Source organism: Lissotriton helveticus, chromosome 2_2 (genome assembly GCF_964261635.1).
Source record: "Lissotriton helveticus chromosome 2_2, aLisHel1.1, whole genome shotgun sequence".
NCBI classification, from domain to species: domain Eukaryota; kingdom Metazoa; phylum Chordata; class Amphibia; order Caudata; family Salamandridae; genus Lissotriton; species Lissotriton helveticus.
In genome coordinates this window covers 32313364-32326475 of record NC_136060.1, presented here as the reverse complement: position 1 = coordinate 32326475, position 13112 = coordinate 32313364, and the positions used below count along the sequence as shown (strand labels likewise).

General features: G+C 41.1%; 1 protein-coding gene across 1 annotated transcript in view; it reads left to right on the top strand.

Annotated features, from left to right (window-relative positions):
- The first annotated feature begins 1864 nt into the window (after positions 1-1864).
- The window catches only part of LOC144821250 (EF-hand calcium-binding domain-containing protein 6-like), a 403952-nt gene continuing 392704 nt past the window's right edge, over positions 1865-13112 (top strand). Inside the window, exon 1 of the mRNA XM_078678029.1 lies at positions 1865-2162. Within this exon, the coding sequence (XP_078534155.1) occupies positions 1865-2162 (298 nt within the window). The remainder of the gene's footprint in view (positions 2163-13112) is intronic.

Here is a 13112-nt window from a genome sequence, read left to right as displayed (position 1 = left end):
CCATAAAATCCTTCAGGGGAAGGGCCCTCCCATACTGAGGAACTTAGCGGCGCCTCATAAAGCTAACAGAGCGTTGCGCTCTGATCAGAAATATCTTCTCCAAACTCCCAGAGTAAAAAGGGCCCGTACCGGTGGGAGAAGATTCTTGGTAAACACAGCTATGCTGTGGAATGCGCTCCCTTTGAAGTTGCGCTCTGAATCCTGCACTCTGCGGTTTCGCAAATGCCTCAAAACTTTTCTGTTTCCTGTTTGACCACACCTGAACTGGCCGGGGGTTAATTGGTGGTGTCTGGACAAGCGCTGGGATGCCCGAGGGTAACTGTGCGCTATATAACATTTTAAATAAATAAATAAAATAAATAGTCCACTGCTTGCTCCATCCAAGGGAGCTCAGAACAGTTTCCAAAGGGAAAGCTGCCTCATAGGGTCAGCTTACCCTTCATGCAGACAGATTTTCATTTGCAAATCACTTACCAGTCCACGTCGAGGGTCAGTAATCAATGGTTTGCAGCTGCAAGTGCAGTCACAAACTATTCTGACTCGCAAATAGGCAGTGCTTAATTTGAGCCGATGGTTGCTGGTGGGGCCATTGGCACTCATTTTTTGGGACTGGCACTTATTTTTCTGCATCGGACAGTTCCCTAGATCAAGTGAGGGAAAAACTCACAAACTGGAGAAAGTACAGACCTGCAGCAGTTACATAAAGGGGAAGAGAGTGTCTGGCAGTAGATTAAAGAGACCGGAGGCGGATTCAGTAGTGGGTATTCAGATACTGACAATTAATAGGGCCAGCTGTGAGCTTCTGGGCAGCTTTTTGGGCACCAGAACTCTTCATTTTACAAATTAAGCATTGCCAACATAAGGTGATGCCCCTATCACGTCCCAGACTGTTTGTGAATTGGAAAGGCCGCAAAATTCATTTTACCTACGCATCAAAGGCCATTTATACATTGTAATAATGTATTTTGCGATCACAAACCCTGTGAAATCCCAGACTTTGTTACTGCAAAAGACCTTTGCACATCGGTCTCTGGGTCTGTGATTCTGATTTCTCTGATGTTTTCATTTGCTGATTGCACTTCCGGCAGCAAAACGTCTGACGGACGGGCGGACGCTTCTGCTGTCATAAGTGACTCCTGGGGTTGAGAGCTCAATTGGTCTCCGAGGGTGATAGCATATGAGACATTCTGCAAATGTACACATCTGTATTTTTTTCAATCATAAAAAATAAGTAGATCTGTGCAAACGATAGGCATATATCTACGCCTCTTTGGAGTTATTGATTTTTAGTGACTCACCTCCTAGTTACTAAATACAAAGACTATTCCTCTATATGTGTATTAATATATTTTACATTTTTTAGCTGCAGCTAGAGAACATCTCATCTTACTCTTTGATGCCCACTTATTATTTCATAGTCAATCATTTTCTTATTTTATATTTTACTTCATATTTACTATATACTGTGTATCACATATCAATGCCTGAAAGTGCAAATACATGAATGCTCTGTTACTTAAAGTGCAAGACGTGATAGGTGTGAATTGGGTTGGAGTTTCCACAGCTATTGGGTGAAATCACTTAGAGGATCTGACGCTGCTTGGGCCCTCAATGGAGCGTCACTTTCCAGCATAGCCAATCATTGTCCAGCTTTTTAAAGTGGCAGGTGATGGTTCAAAAGAATTATCCAGTCCAATGGAAATTTCCAGCTGGACCTTCATTGCTTTGTGTCATCATACCTTTGACAGACTGAAAGTCATGATTTCTTGGCCTGTTTTCTGGTGTGTTGCACTGGGAAATGCTTGTGCTTACTTTCCCCTTCTCTTGGTTTCTCCAGCAGGAAAGGGTCAGACGGCTGTTGGAGATGCCTCAGCAGCTCCCCCAAACTCCAGGCTCGGGCCTGCCCCGCTTACCTGCCATCCAGCACTCCCTGTCTCGACTCGGGGACCCCGAGACCTTGTCTTTGCGTGGATTCTCCCGGGCAGGCGGGGAGCCCCCAGAGGTGCCACCTGCAGTAACCACCAAGCACACCGAACGCTCCTCCTCCTCCTCATCCTCGGGCAAGGACAAAGGGATGAAGCTTGCTCCACTCCAGCACCACATTCCGGAAGGAGTGCCGGTGACCACTGCTGATCCGTCCAAACCCCGGCTGCCACTCTTTGGTGAGTCAAGGCTGAACTAACAGTGACTTCTCCAAACTGGCTACATTTAAAAGGCTCTTGTTCATTTTTCGATAAAGTGGCCACTTTGGTCATCAGTGATATGAATATGCGAGAAAAATGGAAAAGATGTGTGCAACTTTGGTTTCTTAGTCTAGCTTCTGCTCCCACTCCCACTCCTTCCTTCTGTAACCCTTTCGACCAACAGCAACATTATCCCATAATGGGTATCATTTATGTATCTGTAAACTGTTCAGAAACCTGCTTACTGATTACCTTCTGGGGAGTGACTGTACCTCCAATACTTACATTGACCACACTCTATGCTAAGGGCAAGATATGAAATGATATGAATTGCCAAATGTGTTACACTACCTCCTCTCTTGCTCCATATTTTTACTACAAATGGAGTGTGTGTGGTACATTTTTGCTGCACATGGTGAATAATTTTGCAAAGTGGTGTCACGGTGAAATTTCAGGAATTTCACCTAACAAGGTAATATGGATTTACATATGGTTTATTTCATTGTTATGCTTTTCCACATTGTTGAAACATACCTACTTCACACTAGAGGTTGCATTTTCTCAAAGCTTCATTATCTTTGGACATTATTTTGTGTGTGGGTATTTCAATTTTCTCATATAACTTATTTTCTCATGTAAATTGAGACTGGGTAGAAGAATCCTGAGCTTTCTAAGCACAGGGAGGGTGACAGCAAATGTAAATATAAGGAAACATTTCAGAGGCTAAGTGTAGTTTAAATAGACTGACGAGGTGTGGTAAGAGTAGAGGACAACCATGAAGAATCGAGATGGTATGTATGGTGGGCCAGCTGCACAGCTAGTGTTACGTTAGCTGAAAAAATAGAGAAGCGAGAGTGGGTGTTAAGAGAAATGACAAAAAATAAAGAGAGAGTGGAGGGACCAGATAGCGATGGTGGTGAGTGAGCTACTGACGTGGAGAAAGGCGATTGTAGAAGGTGATTTTTTTTCCATAAAAAGTTTTATTAGATTTTGCTGAGATAACATGGCCCCTTAGGCCGGTGAATACAAGAAAAATAAAGCATAGCAAATGATCATAAACAGTAACATAAAACACACAAAGAAAGTTGCTTCACCCCATCTCATCACCCAACAGCCGGTACCAGAATTTTCAATGAACAAAAGTTCAAGGCTGCTCCCTTTATCCACATCTATCATTCCAATTGGATCGAAGCTTTTCTTGAACAAAAGAGTTAACTGAACGGACAGGCTCCTGAGCAATATCCCTATAGTCTGCTGGGATGTTTCTGGGGGCATCCCCTCGCCTCGTACATCATAACCTCAAGCGCCATGTAATCGGCACGCTGCCAAGGAAGGGGCGTGGTCTGCCTCCATGGCTTAGCTATATCCCTCTTTCCCAAGGTCAAACCAAGGAATAGGATAGAAGGTGATTTTTTATTATGAAATAATTAACATAGATGGCCAGGGACAACAAAGGGAGGTCAAGATAAGGGGTTCATTAGGCTAAATCGAAATCGGAATTCGGAATTCTTTCTGAAATAGGGACAAGGAAGGTCATGAGATTTTAATTGAACTGTTCTTTGGTTTCCATTAATGATATTTTTAATTAACTAGGCAGGGCAGAATGGTCAGCAAGATCAAGGAAGGAACTTGCTTTGTTCCTGAAACTATGGAAAAGGTCCTATCAGACAAGTTATGGCCCTGTGGGACCCATAGGATAATGATACATATATGTTGATAATTTAACGAGACATACACTAATACATAGATTAAGGTAATTGGTACAGAGGAGGCCAACAAGTCTGTGCTCCATAAAATAATTTTAAAAATACCTAAAACTCTGGGATTGCATTTTCAGTGAAAATAATATAACATTTGTTACTGAATCCTATTGAGTTGAAGATCATTTTTATCATGCACATGATGCCCCAAAATAACCAGTTTCTTTAGTAAAGTCATCAATGATGTGGGCAGCGAAGCTTTAAGGTGGTCCTGAAATTGCTTGTGGCAGTTTCAGTATATGAATTTGAACATTTTCTTAAAATGCATAGAATAGTAATATTTACTAGATGGAACATTACGTTTGATTAGAAACACCAACAATTCTCTAAAAGTGCAGTTCCTAAGATAAAATGTTAGAAGAACGATAGAATATTCTCGGGTTCCAAATAAACTGATTAAAACAATAATGCAGGTCCAGCCAAGGTGATGAATGATACAATTTGGAATAAGCTGATATTTCACTATCGATCAGTTAGTGTATAATTCAATAGATGTATATTGAAATGGATTCTCTGCCATTTGAAAACTATTTTGAAGACAAGCTTTATTGAATGAAGCAAAATAAGCTGCTTATAAGAGTTCGGATCATTTAAAGTTTGGGGTCCGTTTCAAATTTAGTGAATTGAGTCAATCATGTTAATCTATTGTATCAACTGTACTGTCTTTAGAAGTAATGCCTTTTTATCTGATGTTTATATTCAACTTTATTTGCTATCACAATAACCTAAAGAATGTGCATCTGCAGAATTTGCACCTTTGGCAATTTGTGATCAAATAATCCTTCAAATGTTTGCCTAATTTGCAATATAAAGAGAAGCTAATGTTTTTAAAGATTTGGGAGCATTGGGCTCATCAGTGATACTCCAGTGGGTTCTCCTTGCTTGTCTGATTAAGTAACAAGCGTTTATAACATATGGATATAAAATGTATCAGTCTTGCAGTGGCCTTTTGTAATCTTGTAGCAACAGTCAGGAACAAAGGGCAAGTGACTTCTTGAGATGTTTGGCACACAGGGGGCTGGGATTGGTTTGTACATTCTGCTGTCAACATTCATGAGCATCCAATTGTCAGTGCTTTGGAGAATGGCAATAGCTTTGGGATAGCTCCGAGTCTGTGGGTCAGGTTCCAGACTGCATACTTTGTGATATGAAATGATTTAGCTTAAAGGGAGGATCTTTGCAATTACTATGGTCTGGTATTCTGAAGACAGGGGTTTTCATGGAGTGTGGAAGAATGTTGCCATTTGGATGGATTTTGTTGCATAGCCAGAGAGACTCTTGTTTGCCAACTTTAAATGGAAGTGGCAGTATTGTTTAATTGGGAGACAGTGGATGGGGTGAGTGCTTTGAGTTGCCTCTGTCTAAAGATGTCTATGCTTTGGTTGATGAAGTTTTCCGTACTCATGTTTGTCAGAATGAAGATTTCGACAATGGTTGTACATCATATTGGAAAGGGAACTTTGTTTTGTTTGTGTAAGCAGCACTCGTAACAATGCAGGATTACGTTTCTGCATTAAAGGGTAGTTTGAGGATACAGTGGTTGTCAATTGAGTCTCAATCCAGTTGCTTTTATATTGTATATATTGAAGAACAAGTTCATGAGGAACCAAGGTAACTATTTACGGTTGTTCTGATGGAAATAACTAATTCTGCAAGCAGGTATCACTTTGCCTAGACTTTCCATGTAGAGAGAGCCAGAAACTCATGGCACCTGACTGAGCTTCTGACAATGCAAAATAGTAAAATAAAGCAGTCTACACAAAATACAGAAATATTGTAAGATAATTCTGTCAGCAGGCAGTTGTTCTAGACTTGAATAGTCGTTTTCTATTAAATGGTATAACATAGTCAAACCCCCAGATGAAAGACATTACATCCCTAGTCAAGGTGGCTCCCTGTGCAAAGTTGACAATTGCAAAAATCAGAGTAAATATGCTGATGTTAAATGAAAGGTCCATGAAGTAGGTAAAATCTCCTCTTTACAACTATAGAATATGGAGTATTGTAGCACTTCCTCTTTTTCTAATGCCCAATATACTCCATTAATATGTAAACCACTCAAACCAATCTGCTTGAAGTTATGGTATGCCACATACTTCCGATGAGCATTTAAATAATGAACGTGAAGTGTTCGTTAACCTGGCACTGCAGACGTCTAGTTAATCCCTAGGTCAGGAGTAGCTAGATGACATTGGTCAATTTATTGTTAGCAGTGAGTTTAAGGCCATATTATTGTAAATGAAAAACAAGAATGTGATTGTTTCAGGTTTCCGTACTGTAAACACTCTGTATTGAGTAATCTGCTAGGAAACTATTATTTACCACGATAAAGGAGGTCTTCCTAGGAGCATCATTTATGGATGTTAGATAAACTGTAGCTGGAATTAGCAATTTGCTTTTTAGGTCATTCATATATTAAGAGAAATAGATGTGCCTAAACATTTGACATTTAAAACAAAAAAGATAAAGTACTATATTTAAGATAAATGTCTTGTTTGCAACACAGAATTATGTTTTGATAATAGCTTATATTTTTAAAGTACAGAATTGCAAAAAACTTCGGCTTTTGTACTTTTTACATTTTAAGTATGCATCTCTGAGAAGGGTAAATTCAAGTGACATAATAGGTTGGCTTAAGAGTACACTGGTGGGTTCTCATCTTATCTCATCTTTTATTTATTTATTTATTTATTTATTATTGCTATTTGTTAAGCGCGAACGAATACCCGTAGGCGTCTCGGCGCTAAACTAACTTTGATCTCCAGAAAGTATCGCTGTAAATTTATTGGTTAAAAAGCCAAGTCTTTAACCGCTTGCGAAAAAGCAGGAGTGAAGGACTGGTCCTAATAGACTGTGGAAGAGTGTTTCACAGCCTAGGAGCAGAAACCACAAATCGACGATTACCCCAGGAAACTGTTTTTGTGCGCGGCACCACTAGTTGATTCAAAGTGGTGGAACGAAGTTGTCTGGAGGGGGTGTAGGGAATTAATTGGTCCCTGAGAAACCTTGATTATGTAATGCTTTATAAACTATACATAAAGTCTTGAACTTGATTCGATTACGAATCGGCAGCCAGTGGTAATTCCTTATTGTGTCTGAAATGGATTTGAATCTAGGTGTTCCAGAAAGGAGTCTGGCCGCCGCGTTCTGTATGGTTTGCATTTTGTTGGTCACACGAATCTGAGCATTCACAAATAGGCCATTACAGTAGTCCAGGGAAGATAGAACTAGTGCGCACACCAGGGTTTTTCCAGCTGTGTCAGGTAGAAAAGGAATAATTTTCCTTACCAATTTAAGTTTATGACAAGCTGTAGCTGCTGTTTTCTTGGCATGGGCCATAAAATTAAGGCCTTCATCAAATGTCACTCCCAGGTTCCTCACCCTGGAAACCGGCTTAGGAGGAGCCCCGAAAGATGCGGGCCACCACGCTGGAGACCAACCTGGTGTGAGAGGTCCAAAGATGACCACCTCCGTCTTCTCAGAGTTTAGCTTAAGACAATTGGAGGCCATCCACTCTCCAATTGCTAGCATACCTCCTTGAAAACGTTCTGCCACCTTGTCTCCATCACTATTTATGGCCAAAACCAACTGAGGTTAGGCTCATCCCATGGGCTTTAATGAGTTTAGCCAGGTCCGACACATAGATATTAAACAGTGTCGGACTTAGGGATGAGCCTTGAGGAACCCCACACGGCAGAGACAACTGAGCTAATTGGAAAGATCCTAGGGTAACCATCTGCGTCCTCCCAGGCAGAAATGAGGCCAACAGATCTTTAGCCCCCAGCTGGATGCCCATTTTTTCAACACGGTCGACCAAGATCTTATGGTAGACCGTCTCATCTCATATTCATTACAAAGCTTCTTGGGGCTTGAATTTACTGCTTGCTGGCAGGCTTACCCAAATGAATCCATGTTTTTATTATAACATATACATTGGAATAGAAGATTGTCATGGATAAAATAGATGTGGAGCGGTTAAGCATTTTATAGTTTTGAATTAGTGTTGGAAATGGTGGGACCATCATATTAAGCAAGTCTGATCTTGCTGATATGGGCATCAAAAGTTTAGAATGAAAACAGAGGGTCCTCTTTGAAAGTTAAGTGTGAAGTCTCTGTTGTAATAACAGTGGACAGAGTGATATAAACTGCAGTGAGCAATTCACAGCAAACAAAAAACAATTTGTTGTAAGACTTTTTTGCCTTCAGGGATGTGGTAACATATCCTTAAACTACAGACAAGCCTGACCACAAGATTTTGAACCTGCTGCACCTTATCCAGGAAGCAGGAAGTAGGCAGTTGAACCCAGGCACAGCATGCTTCCATGATCTAGTCTAAGGGACATGAAGGTGTTGGCTCAAAGAAAATGGAGATCTGAGGAAGGAATGGAAATTTGTTATGAACGGGTGATGGTTGAACAAACAGGGAAGGTAATCAAGGAACAAACACAGCCATTGCAGGCTAATACCATTGATCCCAGAAAATCAGTCGGAGTGATGACAGTGGCCTGGTTGATGATATTAAATCATGCAGATAGCTCCAAAAATACCATGGTTGTACTGTCTCTCACATCTTGAATCAAAGGCATATCATCTAGCATAGCCATTAACACCGACTCGGCGCCCCTTAATGATAAAAAGCCAGCCTGTTTAAAGTCACAACAGTCAAGATATCCAAGATTGTGTACTGCATTCTTTATCAATACAAAACATCAAGATGGCCTCTCTTCAGCATAACCTGGAACTGTAGATCGTTCTTGGCACCTCGCCGCGCCTGACTCAAGCTTACCAGGCTCACAGTGAGACCTCAGTTGCATATTTAGTTTGGAATATGAGTTCTTTCGTGGCCTCTTCGAATGCCATCACATACTTATTTGAACTCATGAAAGCAACAACTCTTTACACCCACAAACTAATCATGCTTCATTGTGCCTTCAAATATCATACACGCCAAAGTCGCCATTTTAACACATTCTAGTTTGAATACATTTTATTGTATTTCATCAATGTTAAAACCATGAACAGTAAACAGCTTCCCTAAGTGTCCCCTCCCAATCAGTCTCCCTACCCACACCAGAACATCCTTTCATCCAACTAATTCATATCTCCGGGTTAAGTGCAAGCACATTGATTACAAGTCAGAGAACTGTCAAGTGGCAGCTGGGATTCTTCTACAATCTGTAGGGCGACAGCCATCACTGACTTTGTAGTTCTCAAAAGTCACTTGGGAAATGATTTAAGAGCACCCCCCATTGTTTCCTACACTTCTGTTCATTTCACTGAGCAGTTTTCAAATTATTTTCTCCATTGCCAGAAACCACCAACCCAGCCACCACTCAGGACTCAGGTTGAACCCAAAGGGACAGAATGCACTGCTTTGCTGCTAGTAGTAGGTGGAAGATAATTTTACTTTTCACTCCATACACCGGGTACATTTCTTCAAAGGGGGATCCAAGCAGGATGACCTCTGAGCAATCTGGTAGCTGGGACCCCGTAACCTCTGCAGGTGTTTTGAGAACGGACTTTCAGAAGAGCTAAAGCTTCAGACAGGACCCAAGCACATGAGTGAAAGAGCCCAGTCCCCCTCATTGCCTCCAGCATTGAGTACCGTGGGAGTATCCCATGACATTCAATTTTGATAGGGCTATAGCACAATCAGTATAGTATTTTCAGGAGAGTTTCTTTAATGTAAATGTGGCCGGCATTGGGAAACCCCTGTTATTATATTCTCCCATTGGTCGTCATCTATCTTGGTAGCAAGCTCTTATTCCCACGCATTTTGGAAGAAGTGTCTTTCAACTAGGAATAATTTGTTTAATAACTTGTATATACTAGAAATCCCTCTCTTGTCACTATCATGGTAAAGGAGGTATTTTTCAAATGGCGTGAAGTTTCTTGTCACTGCCTTTCTACCATGTGGATAAAGGACCCAGTGTAGCACCTGGAAATACCTAAAGTGGTCAGGTTCCTGGAACATGGATTCATCTTTCATTTAGTCAAACGGTTTTCATTGCCATCCTTCAGAAAACACTCTTCAGTGTTCAACAACCTCTGTCCGTAGTACCTCGTAGGGGTAGTCTCCGCTTAGGGTATGGACAAGCATACACCAGCTTTATTATCCAGGGAGAAGCAAATGTGTGCTGCATAGTAATATTTAAGAACATTGGGTTACCCTATACCACTGTATTTAATGCCCAACATGCATCGCCATTGACTAACCCTTCATTGTTTTTATTTTGCAATGGAAAGTTCATACTTTTGAGTTGGGGTTTTCTATATAATCTTTCAGGATACCGACGGGGAGTGTTTAGAAAATAGGGCTATAGCACAATCAGTATGGTATTTTCAGGAGAGTTTCTTTAATGTAAATGTGGCCGGCATTGGGAAACCCCTGTTATTATATTCTCCCATTGGTCGTCATCTATCTTGGTAGCAAGCTCTTATTCCCACGCATTTTGGAAGAAGTGTCTTTCAACTAGGAATAATTTGTTTAATAACTTGTATATACTAGAAATCCCTCTCTTGTCACTATCATGGTAAAGGAGGTATTTTTCAAATGGCGTGAAGTTTCTTGTCACTGCCTTTCTAACATGTGGATAAAGGACCCAGTGTAGCACCTGGAAATACCTAAAGTGGTCAGGTTCCTGGAACATGGATTCATCTTTCATTTGGTCAAACGGTTTTCATTGCCATCCTTCAGAAAACACTCTTCAGTGTTCAACAACCTCTGTCCGTAGTACCTCGTAGGGGTAGTCTCCGCTTAGGGTATGGACAAGCATACACCAGCTTTATTATCCAGGGAGAAGCAAATGTGTGCTGCATAGTAATATTTAAGAACATTGGGTTACCCTATACCACTGTATTTAATGCCCAACATGCATCGCCATTGACTAACCCTTCATTGTTTTTATTTTGCAATGGAAAGTTCATACTTTTGAGTTGGGGTTTTCTATATAATCTTTCAGGATACCGACGGGGAGTGTTTAGAAAATATATAACATTTTAGGGAGTTGGGTCATTTTGAGGGCTGCTTCCTGCCCTAGCAAGGAAAGGGGTTTGTTTCACCAACTATTGAGTTTTGTTTTTATAGAGTCCTTCAGTCCACAAAGGTTTGCGTCTTTCAGTAATTGCCTTGATTCGCCCTAGTTCTAGGCCCAGGTATCGAATCGTTGTATTTGACCATCATAAGGGCCCTACAGTTTGAAGTGGCAGCATCACTTCAGCGTCACATCCACATCACTTCAGCATTAGGTTTCGACCAATTTAAGTTGAAGCGAGACTCTTTTTGGAACTTGTCCAGTCCTTTTATGAGAGGTGGTAGCAATTTGGTTAGAGAACAATATGAAGTCCACAAACATTTTTAGCTTGACTGCTGTCAAAGCGCTGGCAAAGCATACCCCGCGGAGTACAGATTATTACACATTCTCTGGGCGAGTGATAGCAAAAAGGAGAGGGGACAGCCCTGTCTTGTGCCCCATCCTCTAGGAATCCATTGTGACATTCTCCCATTTATTTCAACTCTCGCTTTGGGGGCATGATATCTCTCCACCAGCTCCCTCTAAAACCGATCTCTCAGAGGGTGTAATTCATGAAGCAATCCATTTTACCAATCTCGCCTGAGTGCATTATCTCATTCCTCCCCCTGACTTCTAGCATGAAGCTTTTGGTTAGTCTCTCCAGAAGTTTGCTCAGTTTGTATCTGATTTTGCAATAACAGAATAAAAACAATGGAGTTTGCCCAGATACCCCTCCACCATCTTGGCAAGCAAATATCATACTATACAACAAGTGATGTGGAGGAATGGATACATTTAAAGTAGTCATAGGGTACATCAAATTACTCCTATTTCATGGTACATAGTCCCATCACATGTATCTACATCTCAAAGAGCCACATGCCACTGTTTATTCCAGGTTGGAACAATTATTAATTTCTTTTTAATTGTTCTCCATTAAGTCAACATAAAAAAAATACATACAATTACATAAATCATCACAGAAAGACAAAAATTGTTTCCTACCCCCCAATTTTACAATAAAGTGTTTGCTTTCTGATTAACAGTACTCCATTGTGAGGTAATCCTCTTATACACTTGAGGTACCAGCTACAACTCTGAACCCTTTTAGTAGTGTGTACATCCATTTCTAACACAATATTTTTAAATATGTGGATTCCTCCATTCTTCAGCTGTCGACGCGTTTCAGCCCTTTAATTCGGGCCTCATCAGGACATGGGTATAAGGAAGAACTTGTAAAACCTCCTGGGCACAAATAGGCATCTACGCCATGGTCTACAATTTGACCGCGTGACAAAAGAGAATCAGGTCTCAATCAGGCTGGTACTGGCACAAAGACAACTATCAAGGTATGCTTGATCCTTTTTAACAGCTTCACTCCTCCGTACATGTGTTCCAGCACAGTCCTCGTATAATGCCCAACGAGCTACTCTTCAGGCACCAGTATATGCCTCCTCTACTTCAGGATATTTTGACCTTTAAATTGCATATCCAAAACTAAACCCAGCCCAGGAAAAGATACTTGTGAACAAGATTCCTGAATACCCTGATAACATAATGATCATGCCTCTGTGGGATTGCACGAGTGTGCAAGATACAAAGGTTATTGAAGATCCTATTTCTGAGAGTTGACCATAAACACTGGTCTCCTTGACTAATACCTTGTTCCAAGAATTCTCAACATCCAAGGACAGAGCTGCATACAAGTGCAACCGAGCGGGCCGTGTTCATGGACATGATTCTGATACCTGCTATCTCCCTTCCACTTTGGAATATGATTGGACCTAGATCTCCACAGACATCCTGCTGAGGCCATACTGTGAGGAGTGGGTAATCCCTTCCTCTGGAGAAAACACTTTATTTCATTTTATAGGAAAAACTGCCTTTCAGTGAAGCTAGAGGTCTGCTCCAGACATGAGGTCTCTCAGCCTAGCTGTTCAGGAACTTATCTAACATCATCATCTGGGCTATGCAGCACCATCAGGTCACAGGAGGGCAGTTAGTTATCCATTGCAGATGTAAAGGTGAACTCACTTTTTTCATAAACCTCCTCTCGTTCATTGCACTTTTGTGCCCCATGCAAATTTTTAATGCCTCGATAGGTCTTGATGATTACAGTGACCTCAATCACTGGCCTGGGGACGGGGAGAAGCAGC